Source organism: Anolis sagrei, chromosome 12 (genome assembly GCF_037176765.1).
Source record: "Anolis sagrei isolate rAnoSag1 chromosome 12, rAnoSag1.mat, whole genome shotgun sequence".
Classification (NCBI taxonomy): domain Eukaryota; kingdom Metazoa; phylum Chordata; class Lepidosauria; order Squamata; family Dactyloidae; genus Anolis; species Anolis sagrei.
In genome coordinates this window covers 22,298,399-22,326,199 of record NC_090032.1, presented here as the reverse complement: position 1 = coordinate 22,326,199, position 27,801 = coordinate 22,298,399, and the positions used below count along the sequence as shown (strand labels likewise).

Sequence of the window (27,801 nt, the reverse complement as noted above, 5' to 3'; positions counted from 1 at the left end):
CATGTTGGCTACGACCTCCTTCAAACGTTGCAAAGGGGTTATTTAATATGCATTTTAGAGACATAGGTTTTTTAGAACTACATTTAAATATCTGTGTTTGAAGAATTTTTGCAATGTTTGTGTGTTTTGACTGTGCTGTGACTGTACTCCCAGCTAGTTGCCGGCCTGGTTCTGTGAAAGTCCTCTGGTTGAGCTGGGGAGGCCGCTCCATCGACTAACAGTATCCAAAAGTCCCAGGCTCGGCCAGCTCTCAGGGCATAGCTCAACCAATCAGCTTCATGCATCTTATTTTACAGTTGACGCACACACACACAAACTGATTTTACACATGCATCAACTAATTTTTGGTTTGTTCATGCTGCGTACTTACCTGGATCTCATCTTCCTCTTCCAGGTTGACCGCCATCTTGGCCGACGGCGGTCACAATGGCGGCGAAGGGGACGGAGACCAAGATCTCTCTGACCGAGATGCAGATCAAGGACCTCCAACGCGCCTTTGAGAAAGGGAGCTTTTCTGACCTCTCTGAACGTCTGCAAGAGGCGCTTTCCAACTTGGAGAACATCTCCTTGGACGTGGCCATCACCGGAGAACCCGGCGTCGGCAAGTCAACCTTCATCAACGCTTTCCGGGATTTGCATGCCGACGATGACAACGCTGCCCCGACTGGAGAGTCCGCCAACTCCGCCAACACGGAGCCCTGTCCTTACCCGCACCCGAAATACGCCAAGGTCGTTCTGTGGGACCTGCCGAGCATCGGTGGCCCCAGTTTCCGCCCTCGGGACTATTTGCAGCAGAACAACTTCTCCCGTTATGACTTCTTCATCATCCTCTCCTCCCGGTGCTTCACCTCCCTCCACGCCAAGCTGGCCCACTACCTTCAGAGGGTCCACAAGGATGTCTACTTCGTGCGCTCCAAAGTGGACGAGGACATCGAGGCGGGTCGGCGGGAGCACCCCTCCGGCTTCAGCGAGGCAGTCGCCCTGAAAGAGATGCGAGAGGCCTGCCTCGGCGACCTCGAAGCCGCCGGGGTGAAGTCCCCCAAGGTCTTAGAATCATAGAATAATGGAAGAGACCCCCATGGGACATCTAGTCCAACTCCCTGCCATGCAGGAAAAGCACAACCAAAGTACCCCTGACAGATGGCCATCCGGCCTCTGTTTCAAAGTTTCCAAGGAAACTCTGAGGCAGAGAGTTCCACTGTTGAACAGATCTTAAGTTCTTCCTAATATTCAAGTTCCTTTCCTGTCATTTGAACCCATGGATCCATTGAGTCCTAGTTTCCAGGGCAGCAGAAAACACACCTGCTTATGACCTCCTTTCACATGTTTGTACATAGCTCCTCTCATGTCTCCTCTCAACCTTCTCTTCTGAGGATGAACACACCCAGTTCTTTAAGATGCTCCTCATAGGCTTTTCTCTGCTTCTCCCTCAACCCCCATACTTTTCTCTGCTTCTCCCTTGTCTTGTGCGCATCTTTCTCTCTTGCCCTGTGCGCTTTTCTCTGCTTCTCCCTCACCCCTTCATGCCTTTCTCTTCTTCCTCACCCTGCACTCAACTTTCTCTCCCTCACTCCTGCACACCTTTCTCTGCTTCTATCTCACCCCACACACCTTTCTCTTCTTCTTTACTCTGTGCGCCTTCCTCTGCTTCTCCCTCACCCCGAGCACATCTTTCCCTGCTTCTCCCTCACCCCATGCCTTTCTCCTATCCCACACACTTTTTACTGCTTCTCCCTCAGCCCTGTACCTTTCTCTGCTTCTTCCTCACCCCTGCGTGCCTTTCTCTACTTCTACCTCACCCCCATGCCATTCTCTGTTTCTCCCTTGCCCCTACGTCTTTCTGTTTCTCCCTCGCCCCATGCGCCTTTCTCTTCTTTTCCCTTGCCCCTGTGTGCCTTTCTCTGCTTCTACCTCGCTCCATGCCGTTCTCTGCTTCTCCCTCACCCCCTGCGCCTTTCACTACTTCTACCTCGCCCCCATGCCATCCTCTGATTCTCCCTTACCCCCCACGTCTTTCTGTTTCTCCCTCACCCCATGCGCCTATCTCTGCTTCTCCCTCACCCCCTGTGCCTTTCACTGCTTCTACCTCACTCCATGCCGTTCTCTGCTTCTACCTCACCCTGTGTGCCTTTCTTTGCTTCTACCTCACCCCCTGTGCTTTCACTGCTTCTACCTCGCTCCATGCCATTCTCTGCTTCTCCCTCACCCCTGTGTGCCTTTCTCTGCTTTTCCCTTGTCCCCTGTGCCTTTCACTGCTTCTACCTCACTCCATGCCGTTCTCTGCTTCTACCTCACCCTGTGTGCCTTTCTTTGCTTCTACCTCACCCCCTGTGCTTTCACTGCTTCTACCTCGCTCCATGCCATTCTCTGCTTCTCCCTCACCCCTGTGTGCCTTTCTCTGCTTTTCCCTTGTCCCCTGTGCCTTTCACTGCTTCTACCTCGCTCCATACCGTTCTCTGCTTCTCCCTCACCCCATGCACCTTTCACTGCTTCTACCTCGCTCCATGACATTCTCTGCTTCTCCCTCACCCCTGTGTGCCTTTCTCTGCTTCTCCCTCACCCCCTGCGCCTTTTACTGAGTCTACCTCACTCTATTCCATTCTCTGCTTCTCCCTCACCCCATGCGCCTTTCACTGCTTCTACCTCGCTCCATGACATTCTCTGCTTCTCCCTCACCCCTGTGTGCCTTTCTCTGCTTTTCCCTTGTCCCCTGTGCCTTTCACTGCTTCTACCTCACTCCATGCCGTTCTCTGCTTCTACCTCACCCTGTGTGCCTTTCTTTGCTTCTACCTCACCCCCTGTGCTTTCACTGCTTCTACCTCGCTCCATGCCATTCTCTGCTTCTCCCTCACCCCTGTGTGCCTTTCTCTGCTTTTCCCTTGTCCCCTGTGCCTTTCACTGCTTCTACCTCGCTCCATACCGTTCTCTGCTTCTCCCTCACCCCATGCACCTTTCACTGCTTCTACCTCGCTCCATGACATTCTCTGCTTCTCCCTCACCCCTGTGTGCCTTTCTCTGCTTCTCCCTCACCCCCTGCGCCTTTTACTGAGTCTACCTCACTCTATTCCATTCTCTGCTTCTCCCTCACCCCATGCGCCTTTCACTGCTTCTACCTCGCTCCATGACATTCTCTGCTTCTCCCTCACCCCTGTGTGCCTTTCTCTGCTTTTCCCTTGTCCCCTGTGCCTTTCACTGCTTCTACCTCGCTCCATACCGTTCTCTGCTTTTTCCTCACCCGTGTGCCTTTCACTGCTTCTACCTCGCTCCATACCGTTCTCTGCTTCTCCCTCACCCCATGCACCTTTCACTGCTTCTACCTCGCTCCATGACATTCTCTGCTTCTCCCTCACCCCTGTGTGCCTTTCTCTGCTTCTCCCTCACCCCCTGCGCCTTTTACTGAGTCTACCTCACTCTATTCCATTCTCTGCTTCTCCCTCACCCCATGCGCCTTTCACTGCTTCTACCTCGCTCCATGACATTCTCTGCTTCTCCCTCACCCCTGTGTGCCTTTCTCTGCTTTTCCCTTGTCCCCTGTGCCTTTCACTGCTTCTACCTCGCTCCATACCGTTCTCTGCTTTTTCCTCACCCGTGTGCCTTTCACTGCTTCTACCTCGCTCCATACCGTTCTCTGCTTCTCCCTCACCCCATGCACCTTTCACTGCTTCTACCTCGCTCCATGACATTCTCTGCTTCTCCCTCACCCCTGTGTGCCTTTCTCTGCTTCTCCCTCACCCCCTGCGCCTTTTACTGAGTCTACCTCACTCTATTCCATTCTCTGCTTCTCCCTCACCCCATGCGCCTTTCACTGCTTCTACCTCGCTCCATGACATTCTCTGCTTCTCCCTCAACCCTGTGTGCCTTTCTCTGCTTTTCCCTTGTCCCCTGTGCCTTTCACTGCTTCTACCTCGCTCCATACCGTTCTCTGCTTTTTCCTCACCCGTGTGCCTTTCACTGCTTCTACCTCGCTCCATACCGTTCTCTGCTTCTCCCTCACCCCATGCACCTTTCACTGCTTCTACCTCGCTCCATGACATTCTCTGCTTCTCCCTCACCCCTGTGTGCCTTTCTCTGCTTCTCCCTCACCCCCTGCGCCTTTTACTGAGTCTACCTCACTCCATTCCATTCTCTGCTTCTCCCTCACCCCCTGTGCTTTCACTGCTTCTACCTCACTCCATTCCATTCTCTGCTTCTCCCTCACCACATGCACCTTTCACTGCTTCTGCCTCACTCCATGCCGTTCTCTGCTTCTCCCTCACCCCACCTGTGCCTTTCACTGCTTCTACCTCGCTCCATTCCTTTCCCTGCTTTTTCCTCACCCCTGTGTGCCTTTCACTGCTTCTACCTCGCTCCATGCCGTTCTCTGCTTCTCCCTCACCCCGCCTGTGCCTTTCACTGCTTCTACCTTAACCTGTGTGCCTTTCTTTGCTTGTCCCTCACCCCACGTGCCTTTCTCTGCTTCTCCCTCACCTCCTGCACCTTTCTGTTTTTCCCTCACCCCACGCATGCCATTCTTTGCTTCCCCCTTGCCCCCTTTTCCTTTCACTGCTTCTACCTCACCCCCATGCCTTTATCTACTTCTCTCTCACCCCTTGTATATATATATCTACTCTCCCATAAAACAACTTGTTTTATATCATGCACCCAAGAGACAAAAATGAAGTAGACTTTGATAAAAATAACATATTTGGTTTTCTCACGACCTTCATGTGTTCAGCATACACAGGGACAAGACTTATCCGTCCAGTTACTTTCAATAGACCAAGACATGTGTCTTGTAAAAAGCAGGAATCAACAGCTCACATAGTTATAAGGAGAGAAAGAGCATGTGGTCTGTCTGTCAGATCATGTGGTCTGCAGCCCTTTTTATAGCTTCTCAGGAACCATAGAGTAAAGGAAGCTGCATACCAGAACATGCATGCAAACAGTAAGCAGCAGAACAATAAAGAGAAGGCTTGAAGAAGGTTGTTATTTCCACCAGGAAGGGATTCTCTAAGCTTAGCTTAAAGCTAACGAATTGTTCCTTGTTGAGGACTGCAGACTTGAGCAGTGTGAGGTTGACTTCCAACACTGATTACAGTTTATTTCCTCCCCTGAAGGTCTTCCTGATCTCCAGCTTTGCCTTCGGGAAGTATGACTTCCCGCTCCTCGGGGAGACGCTCTGGAAGGACTTGGACCTCCAGAAGAGCCACTCGTTCCTCCTGGCTGCCCCAAACATCTCCCACCGTCTCCTGGAGAAGAAGAGGGATGTCGTGGCGCAGCAATTGTGGCTGGTGGCGGTAGTGGCCTGCGGCGTCCTCCCGGAGCCCATCCCCGAGGTGTCCGTCGCCTGCGACGTGGAGCTGCTCATCAAGACGCTCCGGGGATACTGCGTCCACTTCGACCTGGAAGAGTCCTCCTTGCGGAAGGCTGCCGACCAAGCCGGGCTTCCTTTCGGGCAGCTCAGGGTTTTGGTCAGGTCACCGCTGTCCGGCGAAGTCACCCGGGAAGGAGTGTTGGAGAGGCTGACGGAGGCGGCCAGCAAGGCGCCCAATCTGCCCAAACAGCTGGTACCCATGGCCTCCATGGGCCTCTCCTTCGCCGTGGTCTACAACATGCTCAAGTCCTTTGTGGACGAGGCGGTCGCCGACGCACACCGCGTCCTGCTCAGAGTGTTCATGAGCCAAAAGCCCCAAAACAGGTCTCGGGCCGATATTCAGAGAGACGTGGAAGAAGACAAATCCGGCGCCTAAGAAGACACCAGGATATCTCCTTGTCCTATAATACAAAACCCCATGGAGATGTTTCAGAGATAAAGTATGTGGTAGAAACCCTCAGGCACTTGCTCTTGGCCTTGTCTCTATGGCTCCTTTTTTCTCCAAAGGCAATGTTCTCGCTTCTCACGAGTTCGAGGCAGTTATTCCGGCATGTCCCAGGTTCGGAGAGATAATTTATTGACAGAATTTATATTCCGCCCTTCTCACCCCAAAGGGGACTCAGGGAAGTCCGAATATACGAATATACGGCAAACAGAACGAATATATGGCAAACATTCAAGGTTGATTGTACAATGACAAGACAGACAACAGGTAAAAGTGTACACACACAACACACACACACAAAGGTTGAATGAAAAGTAATGCCTCCACCTTCGTTACTTGGGTTTGGATGGGAATATTTTAATAAATTAATTGCCGAAATAATCCTTAGAATGTGCTCTTTAAATATCACTATTCACTTTTCCACAGAATCACAAGACAATTGGATACATTTCTGACAATGATGAACAATCGCTATTTGCTTTTCCACATAATCACCAGACAATTGGATACATTACTTCCAACAATGAACAAGTTTTCTGAAGCCGTCACGAAAGAAGTCGACACTCTGTTTCCACAACCAACGTCTCATGGTTCTCTCAACCACTATTCACTTTTCCACATAATCACCAGACAATTGGATACATTTCTGCCAATGATGAACAACCACCATTCGCTTTTTTTTCACATAACCACCAGACAATTGGATACATTTCTGTCAATGATTAACAAGTTTTCTGAAGACGTTACGGAAGAAGTCAACACTCTGTTTCCGCAACCAGCATCTCACAGTTCTCTCAACCACTATTCACTTTTCCACAGACTCACCAGACAATTGGATACATTTCTGTCAACGATGAACAAATTTTCTGAAGTTGTCGCGGAAGAAGTTGACACTCTGTTTCCACAACAAACATCTCATGGTTCTCTCAAACACTATTAACTTTTCCACATAATCACCAGACAATTGGATACATTTCTGACAACGATTAACAACCACTATTCACTTTTCCACATAATCACCAGACAATTAGAAACATTTCTGCCAACGATGAACAAGTTTTCTGAAGCCGTCATGAAAGAAGTTGACACTCTGTTTCCACAACCAGTGTCTCACAGTTCTCTCAACCACTATTCATTTTTCCACAGACTCACCAGACAATTGGATACATTTCTGTCAATGATGAACAAGTTTTCTGAAGCCGTCGCGGAAGAAGTTGACACTCTCAGTTCTTGTGGGTTTTTTCGGGCTATATGGCCATGTTCTAGAGGCATTTCTCCTGACGTTTCGCCTGCATCTATGGCAAGCTTCCTCAGAGGTGAGGTCAGTTGACACTCTGTTTCCGCAACCAGTGTCTCACAGTTCTCTCAACCACTATTCACTTTTCCACAGAATTACCAGACAATTGGATACATTTCTGTCAACGATGAGCAAGTTTTCTGAAGCCGTCACGGAAGAAGTCGACACTCTTTTTCCACAACCAGTGTCTCACGATTCTCTCAACCACTATTCACTTTTCCACAGACTCACCAGACAATTGGATACATTTCTGACAACAATGAACAAGTTTTCTGAAGCCATCGCAGAAGAAGTCAACAATCTGTTTCTGCAACCAGTGTCTCAAAGTTCTCTCAACCACGATTCGCTTTTCCACAGAATCAGCAGACAGTTGGATACATTTCTGTCAACAATGTATACATTTTCTGAAGCCGTCGTGGAAGAAGTTGACACTCTGTTTCCGCAAACAGTGTCTCACAATTCTCTCAATGACTTCATCAGAAGCATAATGATGTCCCCGCAGATCTTCTTTCATGACCATGAACAGATGGAAGTCAGGCAGTGCTAAATCTGGACTGTATGGAGGATGCGGTACGGTGGTGAGATCTAGTCTCTGAAGTTCTGCTGTGTACCCATCGTGCACAGATCTTCTGATAGCCAAGCAAAGCAATAATGTGACCCACACGTTCTTGTGAAATGCAGATTATTTCTCTCTGAGTGATACGATGATTGTCCTGAATCAATCTGTCAACCTTTTGCTGGTGAAACTCAGTGGTTGCTGTCACAGGACATCCAACAAGTCAAGTGTTCCCACCTCAACATCTTTACACTTACTCACCCAACGATGCCCAGTACTCTCATCAACACAATCACCACAAACAGCTTGCATTCTCTGATGAATCTCCTTTGGGGTGACACTTTCTGCTCTCAAGAATTCAATGACCGACCGCCTGCACTTTAACAACCAACCGTTCAATGCTACGGCTTCCCACTAAGATGAAACTGTAGAGGCGAGTCTACTGAACAAGCCAGTACCTGCCACACACCAGAGGAGTTACCAAGGTGGAGGCATTACTTTTCATTCAACCCGTGTGTCTGTGTGTGTGTGGGCTGTGTTCAGTTCTGGTCACAGGGGGTGTCGCTCATCTCTTTACCGAAGATATTTCTTTGTTCGTCAACTTTTCTGATCGAAACGCCTTTTTATATCACATGTCCATTAGAACTGTATTTGTAACGCAATGGGGTTACATGCAATGCATTTCTATCTAGTACAGAATGCTCTACCTGACAGACATCCCTTGATCCCTCATCCAAAATAGTCCTTCTCTTTCTCTGCTATCCACACAAACTTTGTTTCATGCACAGAACCATTTTGCAGATATTGTAGGAAAATCACCCCCAGGCTATTCGTATCAAGTGTGTATGAAGCAAGAGCAAAATGTATACTTAGGATCAGGTCGCTTACAGGTATTCTAAACATTTATTTATTTATTCACGGCATTGATATGCTGCCCTTCTCACGCCGAAGGGGACTCAGAGCGGCTTACAAGGTATATATACATATAATATATTATATTATTAGCATAGTACATTATTATTATTATTATTATTATTATTATTATTATTATTGGAAGCGTCCGACGTGTGATCCAATACAACAGCTAGCATACTGACCTTGTCTGCTGTGTACTAATCTTGTTATATATCAAATAATTATGATTAGTAGTAGTAGTTATTATTATTATTATTATTATTATTATTATTTTATTATTTATTCACGGCATTGATATTCTGCCCTTCTCACGCCGAAGGGGACTCAGAGCGGCGTACAAGGTATATATACATATATTATATTATTAGCATAGTACAATATTATTGTTGTTGTTGTTGTTGTTGTTATTATTATATTATGGGAAGCGTCCGACGTGTGATCTAATACAACAGCCGGCATACTGACCTTGTCTGCTGTGTACTAATCTTGTTATATATCAAATGATTATGATTAGTAGTAGTAGTAATAATAATAATTATTATTATTATTTATTTACGACATTATTTACGACATAGGCAGGTCCCAAACCGTTCAGGGCTTTGTAGGTAAGAACCTGCACCTTGAATTGGGTCCGGAAGATGAACGGCAGCCAGTGGAGCTCCTTGAACAGGAGGGTTGACCGCTCCCTGTAAGGAGCATCGGTTAACATCCTGGCCGCTGCCCGTTGGACCATCTGGAATTTCCGGGCCGTTTTCAAGGGCAGCCCCACGTAGAGTGCATTGCAGTAATCCAGTCTAGAGGTGACTAAGGCATGGACCACCTTGCCCAGATCCGCCTTCATGAGGTACGGTTGCAGTTGGCGCACGAGTCTTAGTTGTGCAAAGGCCACTGCCGACGCCTGAGCCTCAAGCGTAAGTGATGAGTCCAGGAGGACTCCCAAATTGCGGACCTGTGGCTTCAGGGGGAGTGTAATCCCGTCCAACACAGGTTGCCACCCTATACCCTGGTCAGGTTTGCGATCGACCAGAAGGACCTCTGTCTTGTCGGGATTGTTCTTCAGCTTGTTTCTCCTCATCCAGATAGACACAGCGGCCAGGCACTCGTCCAGCACTCGAGGGGCTTCCTTGGAATTTGGTGGAAGTAGTAGTAGAGAGTAGTAGAAAGAGTAGTAGAGTTGTGTAGTAGTAGTAGTAGAAAGTAGTAGTAGTAGAAAGAGTAGTAGAGTTGTGTGTGTTCTGGAACAGCTGTTCCAGGAGCTCCAATTTTGTGCTTTGCACTGAGTGTTTGTTTATAGTTCTGAGTTTCAGGGACTCTGCAGATAGGTGGCTTCTTTTGGCTGCATTCATAGGGCAAGCCACCTGTCAATTATCATTGGGTTCCCTGGTTCCGCCCCCTTTCTAGGCTTTGGAGGGAAGGGAGCCTTTTCCAGTCAGTCACAGCAAGGTAAGCCAATGTATAGGATGTGTTTACTTCCCCTGTACAAAGGCTTCAACCTTTAAGAACTCCAGGGAAAGAACTCCAGGGAAGCATTCCCACAGCTTTAAGGGTCTCCTAAGAACTCCAGGGATTCCTGAGTTTCCAGGAAGACAGCCTTAAACTCTAAAGAACATCCATTGCCTGTCTGGTAGGTCCTCTCAGTGTTTCGACAAGCGGTTCGGCCTGGCAGAGGAGCCCACACCAGTGAGGGTTGGATTTTAGTTAGCCTTGGGAGAAGTTAAAAAGGGGGATTTTCCTTTGAAGAAAGTGATTGAAGATAGTGCCTGTTCCCTGTGGACAAGTCTGAGAGAACTGATACTTTGCCAAGAAAGCTTTACAATTCCTGTTGGATTCATTAATAAAAGACTTTGTTGTACCTTTTAAGCCATTTGAAGATTCCTTTTGTAAAGGAAGCCTCTGAGAACTTTTCCTAGGGTCCCTGGCTTCCCGCTGGGTAAAGGTTACACATCCTATATCGAAAGTCAACTAGCTATAGGCCCAGCGGCGACAGAACAGTGTGTCATCTGCGTAGAGATGGCACCCAACTCCAAAACTCCGGATGACCTCTCCCAGTAGTTTCGTGTAGAAGTTGAAAAGTATGGGGGACAGAATGGAACCTTGCGGGACCCCACGGGTCAAGGGCCAGGGGTCCGAGCAGGTGTCCCCCATCTTCACCATCTGGGACCGACCCTCCAGGAAGGACCAGAGCCACGACAGAACCGTGCCCCCAAGACCCATCCCGGAGAGCCGTCCCAGAAGGATACAATGGTCGATGATATTGAAAGCCGCTGAGATGTCCAAGAGAACCAACAGAGTCACACTCCCCCTGTCCAGCTCCCTGCGGAGGTCATCCACCAAGGCAACCAAAGCTGTCTCAGGCCTAAATCCAGACTGTGGCCGGTCCAGGTAGTCAATGTCCTCCAGGAATCCCTGGAGCTGAGGGCCTATCTCCTTTGGCTTTCCTTCTTTCTTGGACTCCTTCCAGTGTCTCGGTAGACAACCACCTTGCCTTCTTAGTTTTCTTTTTTTTGGGACATCCTTTGTTGCCGCCTCCTCAACAATGTCATGGACTTCTGTCCAGAGTTCTTCTGGGACTCTATTTACTAAATCTAATGGAAGGGTCTGAACTGCCTTCAGAGCTATCAGTGGTCATTGGAAGGAATCAATGGGTGATGAGAAGGCGTGAAATGCATTGGGAGATATCAAGGGTCATTGGAAGGGGTCAATGGGCATCAGAAAGGTATTGGAAGGAATCAATGGGCATCTGAAGGAATCAATGGGTACCAAGACGACCTGAAATGTATTGGGAGTTATCAGTGGGTATTGGAGCTAGGTGGAAAGGAGTAGAGTTGTGTGTCATCTGCGTAGAGATGGCACCCAACTCCAAAACTCTGGATGACCTCTCCCAGCGGTTTCATGTAGATGTTGAAAAGCATGGGAGACAAAATGGAGCCTTGCGGGACCCCACAGGTCAAAGGCCAGGGGTCCGAGCAGGTGTCTCCCAGCTTCACCATCTGGGATCAACCCTCCAAGAAGGATTGGAGCCACGACAAAACCGTACCTTTGTATAAACATCCAGAATATTATATTATATTACATTACATTATTATATAAACATCCACAAATACCTCTGGTCCTCCTCATTTCAGATGAAGGAGATCCAACCTGTGTGTGGAATATGTCACATTGTCTGACCATCGTCTCATTGGTTTCGTCTCTGGTTGGATCCAGACCGATTTAGGACTAGCCAGAAAAGTGAACTAAGCCTCGAACCAAATTCTTGCATCCGTTGCAAAACAGAATTGACGTTCTTTGGGTCCTTTTTTTGGAAGCAACCCTTTCATTACCATGCCGTTCTGGAATGCAAGCGATCTCAGAGAGCATTGTACCTCGGATTGCGAAACTCGTGAATGGAAATCTCAATGAGGGGCTTCCCCCATTTCTGCAATACGTGTCTTTTGTCTTTTTTCCTGGAAGAATGGCCAAATGCAACACTCCTTGTTTGCTTCATCTCATCTCCTGATCCCCATCTGTCACCTGTGCAAACAGTCTTTTTGTTTCCAAATGCTTATTGTTTGAACTGCGAGGTGGTGAATTTCCTCATCCGGAACCCTAATAAAAGCAGGACAACAGAAACTCAACGAAGCAGAAGACCGGGCGAAGGAAGAGAGATGCTGAAAAGGTGAGCCAGCGACACCTGGATTTGCAAAGATTGACAGAAGTGCAACTACAGGATCCGGCAGCAAGTGAGGGCTACTACTAGCATCAGAGGCAGTCTAGGTAATTTTCAATGGTAAGCAAACAGTATTTTGGTGTGCCACCAACCAATCATCGATATATATTTTCTGTTTGTTGTGGGAGTTCTGTGTGCTATATTTGGTTCAATTCCATCATTGGTGGAGTTCAGAATGCTCTTTGATTGTAGGTGAACTATAAGTTCTTGGAGTCCTCGTGGACAACAAGTTAAACATGAGCCAGGAATGTGATGTGGCGGCAAAAAAAGCCAATGGGATTTTGGTCTCAGGCATCAAGAGGAGCCTAGTGTCTAGATCTAAGGAAGTCATGCTCCCCATGCTCTATTCTGCTTTGGTTAGACCACTTTACCTGGAATATTGTGTCCAATTCTGGGCACCACAACTCAAGAGAGATATTGACTCTAAGCTGGAATGTGTCCAGAGGAGGGTGACTAAAATGATGAAGAGTCTGGAGAACAAGACCTATGAGGAGCGGCTTAAGGAGCTGGGCATGTTTAGCCTGAAGAAGAGAAGGCTGAGAGGAGATATGATAGCCATGTATAAATATGTGAGAGGAAGCCACAGGGAGGAGGAGGGAGCAAGCTTCCTTTCTGCTTCCTTGGAGACTAGAACGCAATGGAGCCATGGCTTCAAACTACAAGAGAGGAGATTCCATCTGAACATGAGGAAGAACTTCCTGACTGTGAGAGCCGTTCAGCAGTGGAACTCTCTGCCCCAGAGGGAGTATGGTGGAGTCTCCTTCTTTGGAAGCTTTGAAACAGAGGCTGGATGGCCATCTGTCAGGGGTGATTTGAATGCAATATTCCTGCTTCTTGGCAGAATGGGGTTGGACTGGATGATGGCCCAGGAGGTCTCTTCCAACTCTTTGATTCTATGATTCTATGATTCTATACATCCCAGTAACTACAACTCGCATATGTCAAGGTTATTTTCCCCCAAAAGCGCCCCTGGGCAAAATCAAGTATACTGCGAAGGCTTACTTTGCGTAATGGTTGAGCCGCCCCTGACTAGCGTCAGGTGTTCCGATGCCATATATTTTCCATCTGCAAAACTCAAGAGCGTACAACGATCCATTCCTTATGTCGATCCCTCTGGTTTCATTCACAGGTCGTCCGTGAGGATGCTGCTGCTTCTTCTGCTCGCGTCCTTGTCTCTCCTCTCAAAGGCGGAAGCAAACGGTAAGAACCTTCTGGAGAAATAGATGGGCCTATCTCAACAGGGGCACACTTGGGGACCACAAAGAAAGGCCTAAGGAAACAAAAACCAAATGTTTTCCTTCTCACTGGGTGAGATTTACTGCAGTTTTCCATCCGTTTTCCCATTGAGGACTTTATTCGTGATAACTGTTGGGTGTTTTTTTGCCACTCTTTCCACTTTCCATCTTCCACCTTCCTCCTTCTCTCTTTCATATTTCTCTTTCCATCTTTCTCCTTCCATCTCCCCCCTTCATTCTTCTGTCTTCCTCCTTCATTCTTCCCCCTTCCCCCTTCTATCTTCCTCCTTCAATCTTCCATCTTCCTCCTTCATTCTTCCATCTTCCTCTTTCATTCTTCCCCCTTCCCCTTCTATCTTCCTCCTTCAATCTTCCGTCTTCCTCCTTCATTCTTCCCCCTTCCATCTTCCTCCTTCAATCTTCTATCTTCCTCCTTCAATCTTCCATCTTCCTCCTTCATTCTTCCACCTTCCCCTTCCATGTTTCTCCTTCCTTCTTCCATCTTCCTCCTTCATTCCTCCTTCATCTTCCTCTTTTCATTTTTTCACCTTTCTCCTTCATTCTTCTATCTTCCTCCTTAAATCTTCCCCTTCTATCTTCCTCCTTTCTTCTTCCATTTCCTCCTTCATTTTTCCATCTTCCTCCATTCTTCCACCTTCCCCTTCCATATCTCTCCTTCCTTCTTCTTCATTCTTCCCCTTTCCCTCTTTTATCTCACTTCTTCCATCTTCCTCTTTTTATTTTTCACCTTCCTCCTTCATACTTCCATCTTGCTCCTTCATTCTTCCTCCTTCTACCTTCAATCTGCCATCTTCCTCCTTTAGTCTTTCATTTTCCTCCTTCATTCTTCCCCCTTCCCCCTTTATCTCCCTCCTTCCACCTTCCTCCTTCATTCTTCCATCTTCCTCCTCCATCTTCTTTCACTCTTCCTCCTTCCATCTTCATTCTCCCATTTTCCTCTTTTCATTTTTCACCTTCCTCCTTCAATCTTCCATCTTCATCCTTCAACCTTCTACCTTCTTCATTCTTCCATCTTCCTCCATTCACCTTCCTTCTTCTATCTTCCTCCTTCCATCTTCCATCATCCATCTTCCTCCTCCAATCTTCCATCTTCCCCTTGTATCTGCCTCCTTCCACCTTCAATCTGCCACCTTCCTTCTTCCATCTTTCTCCTTCACTCTTCCCGCTTTCTTCTTCCACCTTCATCCCCAACATCTTCCCCTTTCTGTCTGTCTTTCTTTTTCTTTCTGCTTTTTTTTTGGGGGGGGGGGGGAGGACGCTTCTTTGCATAATTACTTTTGGCCCAAAAATCCCCGACATCATTTCGACAGGCCATGGATGTTCTTCAATAACTTCTTTGCCTTCTCTTTGTTCATACCAATGCCCTCTCTTCTATTCACAGACTGCCAGAGTTGCCTCGATGGAGTGAAGCAGGATGTCCTCAATATCCTGATGAAGTGGGACAGTTACTCCTCCTCCTCCTCCTCTTCTCCCAACCCAACACCCCGGAGCTGCAAAGACATCAAGAATGCCAACCAAGCGGCCAAAGGTGAGCAACGGAGACAAGATCCGAAAGCTGGGAAGGGGACGCAGGAGCTGCGAGTTCATTCTCCTTCCAACGCGGGAAAACACAGCGCTAAAGTCATCCTGCGAATTGCATCTCTAAGCGTGAATGAGTCCCTCTTCTGCATACTGGCTCTTACTTTCTTCAACATATTCCTGTATGATTTATCTGAGGCTTTAGCATTGGTGAATGGTCATAGTCCCAAGCTCCATTCTACAAGTTCCCTTACTCTTTCTATGCAGATGATACTGCGTTGTTGTCCTTATCTAGTATTGGCCTTAAATGCTAAATTCATTGCTTTGCCAAGGACTGTGTAATAAATAGACTCGAAATTAGCTATGTCAATTCCAAAATTCTTATTTTTGCCCAAAAGTGGAAACCCATCTCTTGGCAGTTCAGGGGCCACCAAACTGAACAGATCCAATATTTCTGATAGTTTAGTATTTGCTATAGGTATAACCTGTCATCAGGGGCGGCTCAAGGCAGTACGCAAATTATGCTTTTGAGTAGAGCGCACGTCTTGGGGGGTGGCGTGCATCTCTCTCCCGGCGTTAGGAAGTCCGTGGGGAAGGAGGGGTGATGCAGGGAGCGCACTTCCTAACGCCGGGAGAGGGACGCGCATTGGTGTTGCCAGGCCTCATGCAGGGAGCATGCCTTCCTCCCCAGGCTGGGCTCCCAAGCCTGGCGCCCAGCCTGGCGAGGAAGGCACATAGAGCAGCAGAGGGGCAAGGGGGAAGCTGCTGAAGCCTTCTTCGGCAGCGCCCACCTCCTTGCCTCTCCGTTGCTCCATGCCTTAAAGTTTCCCTTCCTCGCCAGGCTGGGCTCCCAAGCCTGGCACCCAGCCTGGCAAGGAAGGAGCGTGGAGCAGCGGAGGGGGAAGCTGCTACCGCCGAGGCCTTCTTCATGCCTCAAAGGAGTGTGTGTGTGTGTGTGTGTGTGTGTGTGTATGTGTGTGTGTATATATATACACATACATACAAACACACACTCCTTTGAGTGGTGGTGGGGTGCCAAAATTGAGTGGTTTGAGGGGGTGCCAAAATGATTGGTGGGGGGGTGGGGGTGTGTGCCAAAATTCTGTTTCCTTACCCCTGAAAATTACCTGGGGCCATCCCTGTCTGTCGTGCAGAAGCTCTCATAGTGTGCAGTCTGTCGTGCAGAAGCTCTCATAGTGTGGCTTCTGCACATACCTATATGTTTCTTCTACAGTAAGGGTAACCAATATATCCCTGCTGCCCTCAAGGTTTTTGAGATGGGTCAAATCGTTCTTGAAACCAGGGGCGGCTGAAGCAATAGGAAGTTTATGCACTTGCATAGAGCGCTAATCCCCAAGGGGTGCCCTTGAGTCATCTCCAGGGGTGAAGGGAATGCCTTGATGCGGCAAAAACGGTGTCAAAAAGCCTTCAGCACTGGAGTGGACTGGATGGCCCACAAGGTCTCTTCCAACTCTAGGATTCTAAGAATCTCGTGATAGAACCGTGCCGGAAGACCGACGAAATGCCAAGAGAGATAATAGAATCATAGACTCTTCAAGTTGGAAGAGACCTATGGGCCATCCAGTACAACCCATTTCTGCCAAGAAGCAGGAAAATCACCTTCAAAGCACCCCAGACAGATGGCCACCCAGCCTCTGCTTCAAAACCAGCTGGTCCACTCACTAACCTTGCAACAGCAACAACAACAAGCAGAACCTTTGAGCCAGCTGGGGGAGATGGGGGCAAGGCCGGCCGCAAGGGATTCTGGGAGATGTAGTGCCCGCCTCCCATGGCATGGATGAAAGCTATACAATTCTGGCTACATGTACATTTTCAAGCAGACCCCAATAGCTATATTCCCTAGTCTCTGTTATCAGATGAAATACAAGAATTCAATTTTTTCACAGTCTTCTCAATGGCAAGGATGTTATAAAATTCCATATCTTCTGAAGAACTCTGATGCCTTCCTTTGTGAGACGGTTGGAAATGTTATCCTTGAGATTAGAAACTTTGAAGTATGTTTTCTTTTTATCTGTGCTTTCCTCTTGTTGTATATTCCCACAATGTTGTTGTTGTATGCCAAGAAAGGTCATATGGATCTATGCTCCTCTCTTCTGACCTCTCAAGTCCTTGTCTTGGGCAGACGGGCTGTACCTCCTGGCCACCGCAAACGGGGAGACCTACCAGACCTTCTGCGACATGAGCACCAACGGAGGAGGCTGGACTCTAGTAGCCAGTATCCACGAGAACAACATCAACGGGAAATGCTCCGTCGGGGACCGCTGGTCCAGCCAAGAAGGCAGCAACGCCAACAACCCGGAAGGAGACGGCAACTGGGCCAACCGTGCCACCTTCGGCTCGGCCATCGGCTCGACGAGCGACGACTACAAGGTAAGTGCAATTTTAGTGTTCGATCTAAGGTGACACCGAGATATTTAGGATGGAAATAATGTTCAAGCTCTTGTCCTTCCATGGTAACTTTCAATCTCCTGTTGACTTCACGATTCCATAGATGGAAAGCACACCTTTGTGTCTTGGCAGGGTTAGGCTTCAGGTGGTTATCTTTGCAGTAGCTGGAGAGATCTTTCAAGGCATTAGTAAGTTGGATTTTGACTGTTTCAAAGCCTTTTGCTTGTGTTGTTAGGCCAAGGTCATCAGCGTGTATAAAGCTCTTAGGTAGTGGTGGCTGTGGCTGATTGTTAATGAAGAAGTTAAACAAGGTCAGTGCAAGAATATTCCAGGAGTTGCATGTGACGTCTATAGACAGTCCACGTTTTGCAGGCGTATAGCAGGGTTGGGAGGACAATCGCTTTATAAAAAGCCCCTTGGCCTCCCTATGGATGTCCCGGTCCTCAAAAACTATCTGCTTCATTCGGAAGAATGCTGCACTTGCAGAACTCAGGCGGTGTTGAATTTCAGTGTCAGTGTTGATGTCTGTAGACAGTCCATGTTTTGCAGGCGTATAGCAGTATTGGGAGGACAATAGCTTTATAAACAAGCCCTTTGGTCACCCTACGGATGTCCCAGTCCTCAAACATTCTCTGCTTCATTCGGAAGAATGCTGAACTCACAGAGCTCAGGCAGTGTTGTATTTCAGTGTCAGTGTTGACTGTTGTGCAATAAGCTGGAGTTCAATAACAGTTCTTAAGAGTAAAGATCTGGCTCCTGAACTTCTACACAAAGCTTTAGCAACACTTATCAGTTCCAAATCCCTTCACTCTTCCTCCTCCTTGCTCTCTTCTTTCAACCCGTTCCTGAATCCACTCCTCCCACCAGAAGGTATAACCACGTTCTGACACCTTTCTTTCCAGAATCCCGGCTATTACGACCTGTCAGCACAGGATGTGTCCGTCTGGCACGTTCCCAACAGAGCCGCCATGGAGACGTGGCGCGGCACCTCGCTCTTCCGATACCACACCGAGACGGGATTCCTAGCCAATTACGGAGGAAACCTTTTCAGGCTCTTCCAGGTGAAGAAATACCAAAATATGGGGTCAAGCCGGATGTGACAAATATATAGAATAAAGAGCTGAATATACAGAAATTGTAATGTAATAATACTAATATATTATACAAAGGTTGAATGAAAAGTAATGCCTCCACCTCGGTAACTCCTCAACAGATGTCAGTACTGGTATGTGGCAGGTACTGGCTTGTTCAGTGGACTCTCCTCTACAGTTCCCATTTGGCGGGAACCCTTAGCATTGAACGGTTGTGTTCTTAAAGTGTAATGTATGAGGGTTGAATAAAAAGCCTCCACCTTCGTAACTCCTCAACAGATGGCAGTACTGGTATGCGTCAGGTACTGGCTTGTTCTGTAGACTCTACTCTACAGTTCCATTTTGGCGGGAAGGCTTAGCATTGAATGGTTGTGTTGTCAAAGTGCGAAGTATGGAACCCTGCGCAGATAGTCAGTCAATGCGACTTAAGCAACATGCAGTCATTGAATTCTTGACAGGAGAAGGTGTCACCCCAAAGGAGATTCACCAGAGAATGCAAGCTGTTTGTGGTGATTATGTTGATGTGAGTACTGTGCGTTTGTTGGGCGAGTAAGTTTAAAGATGCTGAGGTGGGAACATCTGACTTGCGTGACAAAGAGTTGGATGTCCTGTGACAGCAACCACTGAGTTTCACAAGCAAAAGGTTGACAGATTGATTCAGGATGATTGCCATATCACTCAGAGAGAAATTTCAAGCATAAGAATGTGTGGGTCACATTATTGCTTTGTTTGGCTATCAGAAGATCTGTGCATGATGCGTACGTTTAAAGAACTGTGAGACGCTGGTTGTGAAAACAGAGTGTCGACGTCTTCTGCGACGGCTTCAGAAAACTTGTTCATTGTTGGCAGGAATGTATCCAATTGTCTGGTGATTATGTGGAAAAGAGAATAGTGGTAGTTGACAGATAGATTCAGGGTGATCGTCGTATTACTCAGAAATTTCAAGCATAATCGACATTTCACAATTGTCTGGTGATTACGTGGAAAAGTGAATAGTGGTTGAGAGAACCGTGAGATGCTCATTGCGGAAACAGAGTGACGCGACGGCTTCAGAAAACTTGTTCTTCGTTGGCAGAAATGTATCCAATTGTCTGGTGATATGTGGAAAAGTGAATAGTGGTTGTTCATCATTGGCAGAAACGTATCCAATTGTCTGGTGATTATGTGGAAAAGTGAATCGTGGTTGTTCATCGTTGGCGGAAATGTATCCAATTGTCTGGTGATTGTGTGGAAAAGTGAATAGTGGTTATTCATCGTTGGCGGAAATGTATCCAATTGTTTGGTGATTATATGGAAAAGTGAATAATGGTTGAGAGAACTGTGAGACGCTGGTTGTGGAAACAGTGTCGACTTCTTCCGCAACGGCTTCAGAAAACTTGTTCTTCGTTGGAAGAAATGTATCCAATTGTCTAGTGATTATGTGGATAAGTGAATAGTGGTTGAGAGAACCATGAGATGCTCATTGCGGAAACAGAGTATCGACTTCTTCTGCGACGGCTTCAGAAAACTTGTTCATCATTGGCAGAAATGTATCCAATTATCTGGTGTGTTGAAAAGTGAGTAGTGGTAATTAAAGAGCACCTTCTAAGGATTCTTTCTGCATTTGATTTATTAAAATATTCCCATCCACACCCAAGTAATGAAGGTGGAGGCAAAACTTTTCATTCAACCCTCGTATGTAATATGTTAGTATTATATATACTGATATAATTATATATCATGGAAATACTGTTTTATTACTGTATATGTGTAAATTTTAAGTTGTAATGTTCTGAATTGTGAGCTGCTTTGGAGATATAAATTGGGATATCAATCAATATCAATCAGTCAATCCATCAATCAATCAATCGAGGGGGAGATCCTTGGAAGCCTTCCCTTTGTGGTCGTCATGTTGTCATGCGTGAAGAATAGCCTAAAACTGTGATGCCCATCCCTTTCCAGAAATACCCGGTGAAATACGGCATTGGGAGCTGCCCGCAAGATAACGGCCCGGCCGTACCGATCGTCTTTGACGCTGGAAATGCTGAAAAGGCCGCCCGTTATTACTCTCCCAACGGACGTGGTGAGTCTCCCTCAGCAATATACAATCAACAACTCTGCTCACCGTATCGTGCCGTTAGGGCAAAGGTGCAATTATTAGCAAGATGGATTTGTCTGTGTTGAGGGGGATCCACTCATAACCATGTGAGTCACCACGAGGAGAGCCTAAATAAATGGGGAGATCTGCATCGTACTGAAAAACACTGGGTGACCAATGAACCCCCCCCCCCCCCGGGCACAGGAAGTCTCCAGGCCATAAGCAATCAAGAGCGAGTGAGCACCACCCAGGGTGAAGGATGTCTCCAGGCAGCAAATATAATCATCCTATCCAATTATTCCATCTACCTACCTACCAGTCTCTTTCTCTCTCTATACCTCCTTCATCTGTCATCCTATCTATCTATCTATCTATCTATCTATCTATCTATCTATCTATCCATAGTTGGATGGGACAGATAGATAGATAGATAGATAGATAGATAGATAGATAGATAGATGGATGGATAGATGGATAGACAGACAGACGATTGGATATAGGATGGTCATAAATCTATCTAGATATCATATTGTCAAAGGCTTATCTATCTGTCTGATGACCATCTTATATCCTATCTATCCATCCATCCATCTGTCCCATCCCACAATAGATAGATAGATAGATAGATAGATAGATAGATAGATAGATAGATGGATGGATGATTGGATATAGGATGGATATCTATCTATCTATGTATGTATCCGTCTATCCCATCCCGCAATAGATAGATGATTAGATATAGGATGGATATCTATCTATCCATCCATCCATCCATCCATCTATCCATCCCACAATAGATAGATAGATGAATGGATGGATGATAGGATATAGGATGGATATCTATCTATCTATCTATCTATCTATCTATCTATCTATCTTTGAGTCACCTACGGGCTGAGAAAAGCGGTATAGAAATAAAGTAAATATCTATCTATCTATCTATCCATCCATCCATCCATCCATCCATCCCATCCCATCCCATCCCATCCCACAATAGATAGATAGATAGATAGATAGATAGATAGATAGATGGATGGATGGATGGATGGATGGATGATTGGATATAGGATGGATCTATCCATCTATCCCATCCCACAATAGATAGATAGATAGATAGATAGATAGATAGATAGATGATTGGATCTAGGATATCTATCTATCCATCCATCAATCTATCCCATCCCATCTCATCCCACAATAGATAGATAGATAGAAAGATAGATAGATAGATAGATAGATAGATAGACAGAGAGACAGGTGGATGGATAATTGGATATAGGATGGATATCTATCTATCTATCTATCTATCTATCTGATGACCATCCTATATCCATCCATCTATCCATCCATCCCATCCCATCCCATCCCATCCCATCCCATCCCATCCCATCCCATCCCATCCCATCCCATCCCATCCTACAATAGATAGATGATAGATTAGATAGATAGATAGATAGATAGATAGATAGATAGATAGATAGATGGATGGATGATTGGATATAGGATGGATCTATCCATCCCATCCCATCCCACAATAGTCACTGGACGGACAGACAGAAGACAGACAAGATAGATAGATGGATGATTGGATATGGGATGGTTCTCGATCTATCTATCCAATGATCATCCTACATCCAGTCATCTCTCTCTCTCTCTCTCTCTCTGGAAGGGATGGATGGATAGACAGATAGATAAATAAGATAGATAGATGGATGATTGGATATGGGGTGGTTCTAGATCTATCTATCCAATGATCATCCTACATCCAATCATCTATCTATCTATCTATCTATCTATCTATCTATCTATCTATCTATCGTCTATCTATTTATTTATCTATCTGTGTATCTATCTATCACTTGAAGGGATGGATGGATGGATGGATGGATGGATAGAGAGATAAATAAGATAGATGGATGGATGATTGGATATGGGATGGTTCTCGATCTATCTATCCAGTGATCATCCAGTGATCATCCTACATCCAATCATCTATCTATCTATCTATCTATCTATCTATCTATCTATCTATCTATCTATCACTTGAAGGAATGGATGGATGGATGGAGAGATAAATAAGATAGATGGATGGATGATTGAATATGATTGGATATGGAATGGTTCTCGATCTATCTATCCAGTGATCATCCTACATCCAATCATCTGTCTATCATCTATCTGTCTATCTGTCTGTCTGTCTGTCTGTCTATCTATCTCTGGAAGGGATGGATGGATCGACAGATAGATAAATAAGATAGATAGATGGATGATTGGATATGGGATGGTTCTCGATCTATCTATCCAATGATCATCCTATATATCCAATCATCTGATTATCATTCTATATCCCTAACAACACCCACTCCCTAAACTGGTTTTCCTCTTTCTCCCATTTCCGCAGCGGAGGCCGAGCCTGGCTTCATCCATTTCCGAGTCTTCAATTACGAAAAGGCTGCCATGGCTTTCTGCTCCGGGATGAAAGCCAAAGGATGTCACTCCGAACATGTGAGTATCCCAAATATTGTTATGTATGGAACAAAGACCTGCTCAATGAGCTGCCGGAGTGTTATGTGTTGTAGTTATGTTGTAATAATAATAACAATAACAACAACAACAACAATAATAGAGATAGTTAGCTGGGCCCTGTTAAATAATAATAATAATAATAATAATAATAATAATAATAATAGTTAGCTGGGCCCTGCTAATTAATAAATAATAATAATAATAATAATAATAGAGATAGCAGGGCTCTGTTAATTAATAATAATAACAACAACAACAACAACAACAACAACAATAATAATATAATGTATAGAATAATAATAGAGATAAATAGATGGGCCCTATTAATAAATCATAATTTATATAATACTTATAATAATAATAGAGATAGTTAGATAGTTGGGCCCTGTTAATAAATGATAAAAATAATGTATATAATAATAATAATAATGTATATAATAATAGAGATAAATAGTTGGGAACTGTTAATAAATCATAATTTATATAATACTACTAATAATATAGTTAGATAGTTGGGCCCTGGTAATAAATAAAAATAAAGTATATAATAATAATAATAATAATAATAATAATAATAATAATGTATATAATAATAATAATGAGATAAATAGGTGGGCCCTGTTAATAAATCATAATTTATATAATACTACTAATAATAGAGATAGATAGTTGCGCCTTATTAATAAATAATAATAATAATAATAATAATATAGTTGGGCCCTGTTAATAAATGATGATGATGATGATGATGATGATGATGATGAGGATAATAATAGAAATTTCAGTCTAACCAACAGGAGAGAAAGAAATAGGTCTATTCCTTGCCAACTAACTAACCTCCTCGTTGAGGACTGGAAACTTGTGCGGGATGTAGTCGAGTCCCAATTGGAAGGCGATTTCCGCATTCCTTCTCCTATCTGTTTCTTTCTTTCTGCTAGACCTGTATTGGCGGAGGGGGCTTCTTCCCTGAAGGGTCACCCCGCCAGTGCGGAGACTTTGCTGGTTTCGACTGGGACGGCTACGGGACCCACAGTGGATGGAGCGTCGCCAAGGAGCTCCTCGAATCCTCCATCTTGCTCTTCTACCGATGAGACGAGTGAAAAACTGCGGAAAATCGAGAAGACACAAAGCTTTTCGAACAATGTGGGCCTTCTCCTGAGGTGATTTGGACTCCAACTCCCAGAATTCCTCACAGCCTCAGGCCCCTTCTTTTTCCCCCTCAGCCGCTTACGGCTGAGGGGGAAAAAGAAGGGGCCTGAGGCTGTGAGGAATTCTGGGAGTTGGAGTCCAAATCACCTCAGGAGAAGGCCGAAGTTGACCTAGGTCTGTCCATGAAAATAATACAGCATAATAATAATAATAATAATAATAATAATAATCCAATTCCAAGTCTTTGGTGTTTGTTCTCTCTTGTTATTCTGAGGTGGATAATTACTTCTTGTAATTTTCAGGAGTGTCCTTTTCTATTTAGTACGGCGTACCTTCCTCTGAGAAGGAAATAAAGAAGGGGGAAAAGGGCGGGAAAAGAAGCATGAGGCAAAATGGCCGCCGGGAGTTATCTTGAGGCAAAATGGCGGATGGGAGTTTCAAAGTAGGCAAAATAGTAGGAAAGAGGCAAAACGGCGGATAGGAGTTTCCCTCAGGAGGCCAAATGGCAGGAAGGAATGATGGATGGTGGCTGGACACTATCCTCAACAGACAAAATGGCAGGATCGGAATGAGGCAAAATGGCAGCCAGACAGTCTTCTTGGGAGGCCAAATGGCAGGATTGGAATGAGGCAAAATAGCGGCCAAACAGTCTCCTCGGGAGGCAAAATGGTAGGATTGGAATGAGGCAAAATGGCAGCCAGACAGCCTTCTCAACAGGCAAAATGGCAGGATTGGAATGAGGCAAAATGGCAGCCAGACAGCCTCCTCAACAGGCAAAATGGCAGGATTGGAATGAGGCAAAATGGCAGCCAGACAGTCTCCTCAGGAGGTAAAATGGTAGGATTGGAATAAAACAAAATGGCAGCCAGACAGTCTCCTCAACTGGCAAAATGGCAGGATTGGAATGAGGCAAAATGGCAGCCAGACAGTCTCCTCAGGAGGCAAAATGACAGGATTGGAATGAGGCAAAATGGCAGCCAGACAGTCTCTTCAACAGGCAAAATGGCAGGATTGGAATGAGGCAAAATGGCAGCCAGACAGTCTCCTCAGGAGGCAAAATGGTAGGATTGGAATGAAGCAAAATGCCAGCCAGACAGTATCCTCAATAGGCAAAATGGCAGGATTGGAATGAGGCAAAATGAAAGCCAGACAGTCTCCTCAGAAGGCCAAATGGTAGGATTGGAATGAGGCAAAATGGCGGCCGGACAGTCTCCTCAGGAGGTAAAATGGTAGGATTGGATTGAAGCAAAATGGCGGCCAGACAGTCTCCTCAGCAGGCCAAATGGTAGGATTGGAATGAGGCAAAATGGCGGACAGATAGTCTCCTCAGGAGGCAAAATGGCAGCCAGTTCTCCTCTGCAAACAAAATGGTGGATGGGATTTTTCCTCAGGAGACCAAATGGCAGACGGTAAGATGGCAGGAAAGAGGGAAATTGGCTGCCGGACAATCTCCTCAGCAGGCAAAATGGCAGTTCTCAGGAGACAAAATGGTGGATAGAAGTTTTTCTCTGGAGGGAAAATGGCAGATGGGAGTTCTCCTCAGGAAGAAAAATGACAGTCAGGAGATAAAATGGCAGGAATGAGGCAAAGTGGCAGGTAGTCATTTTCTTCAACAGACAAATGGCAGATTTTTAGACAAAATGGCAGCTATGAGTTCCCCTAAGCAAACAAAATGGCAGATATTGAGGCAAAATGGCAGCTGGTAGTTCACCTCAAGAGGACACATGGCAGGAAGGAGGCATAATGGGAGCCGGACAGTCTCCTCAGCAGGCAAAATGGCGGATAGGAGTTTTCAGGAGGCAAAATGGCAGGAATGAGGCGAAATAGTGGGTGGGAGTTTTCTTCAACAGGCAAATGGCAGATATTGAGGCAATATGGCAGCCATGAGTTCCCCTAAGCAAACAAAATGGCAGATATTGAGGCTGTGAATTCTCCTCGGGAGACAAAATGGCAGCTGGGAGTTCTCAGGAGGCAAAATGATGGAGATAACTTTTTCTCTTGAGGGAAAATGGCAAGAATGCAGCAAAACAGCAGCTGGACGGTCTCCTCAGCAGGTAAAATGGCAGATGAGAGTTCTCCTCAGGAAGGAAAATGGCAGTCAGGAGTTCTCTTCAGGAGATAAATGGTAGGAATGAGCCAAAATGGCAGCTGGGAGTTCACCTCAAGAGGACAAATGGCAGGAAGGAGGCAAAACAGTAGCTGGACAGTCTCCTCAGCAGGCAAAATGGCGGATGGGAGTTTTCCTCAGGAGGGAAAATGGCAGCCAAGAGTTCTCCTCAGGAGTGAAATGGCAGGAAGGAGGCAAAATGGCAGATGGGAGTTTATTTACTGTATTTTATTTACTGTAATTTTCCTCCAGGATGCAAAATGGCTGGAAGGAGGCAATAATAATATCTGAATGGAACTCTAGGTTCTGCCTTGACCCTTAGAGGGTGACAGCCTGTGCAGGACGGGGTTCCACTCCCCCTGAAGGCGCAGGTTCGCAGTCTGGGAGTTCTAGATTCATCGCTGAGCCTGGAGCCCCAGGTCTCGGCGGTGGTCAGGGGAGCTTTTGCACAATTAAAACTTGTGCACCAGCTGCGCCCGTACCTTGGGAAGTCTGACTTGGCCACGGTGGTCCACGCTTTGGTTACATCCTGTTTAGACTACTGCAACGCTCTCTACGTGGGGCTGCCTCTGAAGACTGTCCGGAAGCTGCAGCTAGTCCACCGCTCGGCAGCCAGACTACTAACGGGTGCTGGGTACAGGGAGCACACCACTCCGCTGTTACACCAGCTCCACTGGCTGCCAATTCGCTTCCGAGCACAATTCAAAGTGCTGGTGTTGACCTATAAAGCCCTAAACGACTCCGGCCCCGTTTACCCCTCCGAACGTATTCTCCCCTATGAACCATCTAGGTTGTTAAGATCGTCCCGAGAGGCCCTGCTCTCGGTCCCACCAGCCTCGCAACCGCATCTGGTGGGGACAAGAGACAGGGCCTTCTCAGTGGTGGCCCCATGACTCTGGAACTCTCTCCCACTGGAGATCAGAAACCGACCCTTCTATCCTGACATTCAGGAAACAGGTGAAGACGTGGTTATGGAGGCAGGCATTCGATGAGTGAGCCAACACCCTGAGATATGGATGGAAGATGGTGTATAATCGATTTTAGTATGACGACGGACCACTGTAGTTTTGAATATATTTGTTGTTTTAATGTGTTATTGTAATATGAATTATGTTGTTTTACTGATTGTATGTGATATTAGGGTTGGAAACCGGTCTGAGTCCCTCAAGAGAGGTGAGAAGGCCGGGATACAAAACCTTTAAATAAATAAATAACACAAGCTTTGGAAACCTGTCTATTCATTTTTAAACCTTTTATTGTATTTTAACTTGCATACAGGTGCGCCAGCTGCGCCCGTACCTTGGGAAGTCTGACTTGGCCACGGTAGTCCACGCTCTGGTTACATCCCGCATAGATTACTGCAACGCGCTCTACGTGGGGTTGCCTTTGAAGA

At 46.1% G+C, this 27,801-nt stretch overlaps 2 protein-coding genes across 2 annotated transcripts; both read left to right on the top strand.

Annotated features, from left to right (window-relative positions):
- Nucleotides 1–219: 219 nt before the first annotated feature.
- LOC132764447 (interferon-inducible GTPase 5-like) lies at nt 220–5,957 on the top strand. The gene is made up of 2 exons (XM_060758477.2): nt 220–1,044; nt 5,097–5,957. The coding sequence occupies exons 1-2, from the start codon at nt 427–429 to the stop codon at nt 5,727–5,729; spliced, it is 1,251 nt and encodes a 416-aa protein (XP_060614460.2). The 5' UTR covers nt 220–426; the 3' UTR covers nt 5,730–5,957.
- A 7,313-nt stretch (nt 5,958–13,270) lies between these two features.
- On the top strand, nt 13,271–24,323 carry LOC132764019 (intelectin-like protein). The gene is made up of 7 exons (XM_067472646.1): nt 13,271–13,475; nt 14,913–15,059; nt 17,193–17,440; nt 18,361–18,519; nt 20,491–20,611; nt 23,028–23,131; nt 24,091–24,323. The coding sequence occupies exons 1-7, from the start codon at nt 13,286–13,288 to the stop codon at nt 24,241–24,243; spliced, it is 1,122 nt and encodes a 373-aa protein (XP_067328747.1). The 5' UTR covers nt 13,271–13,285; the 3' UTR covers nt 24,244–24,323.
- The last annotated feature ends 3,478 nt before the right edge of the window (nt 24,324–27,801 follow it).

Excerpts from the sequence above, each read along its gene's own strand:
- LOC132764447 (XM_060758477.2), top strand. The coding sequence starts at position 427 with ATGGCGGCGAAGGGGACGGAGACCAAGATCTCTCTGACCGAGATGCAG. Across the intron at positions 1,045-5,096 it reads CCGGGGTGAAGTCCCCCAAG|GTCTTCCTGATCTCCAGCTT; the intron begins GTCTTAGAATCA and ends CCTCCCCTGAAG.
- LOC132764019 (XM_067472646.1), top strand. The coding sequence starts at position 13,286 with ATGGTTGAGCCGCCCCTGACTAGCGTCAGGTGTTCCGATGCCATATAT. Across the intron at positions 17,441-18,360 it reads CGACGAGCGACGACTACAAG|AATCCCGGCTATTACGACCT; the intron begins GTAAGTGCAATT and ends CTTTCTTTCCAG. Across the intron at positions 20,612-23,027 it reads TTACTCTCCCAACGGACGTG|CGGAGGCCGAGCCTGGCTTC; the intron begins GTGAGTCTCCCT and ends CCATTTCCGCAG.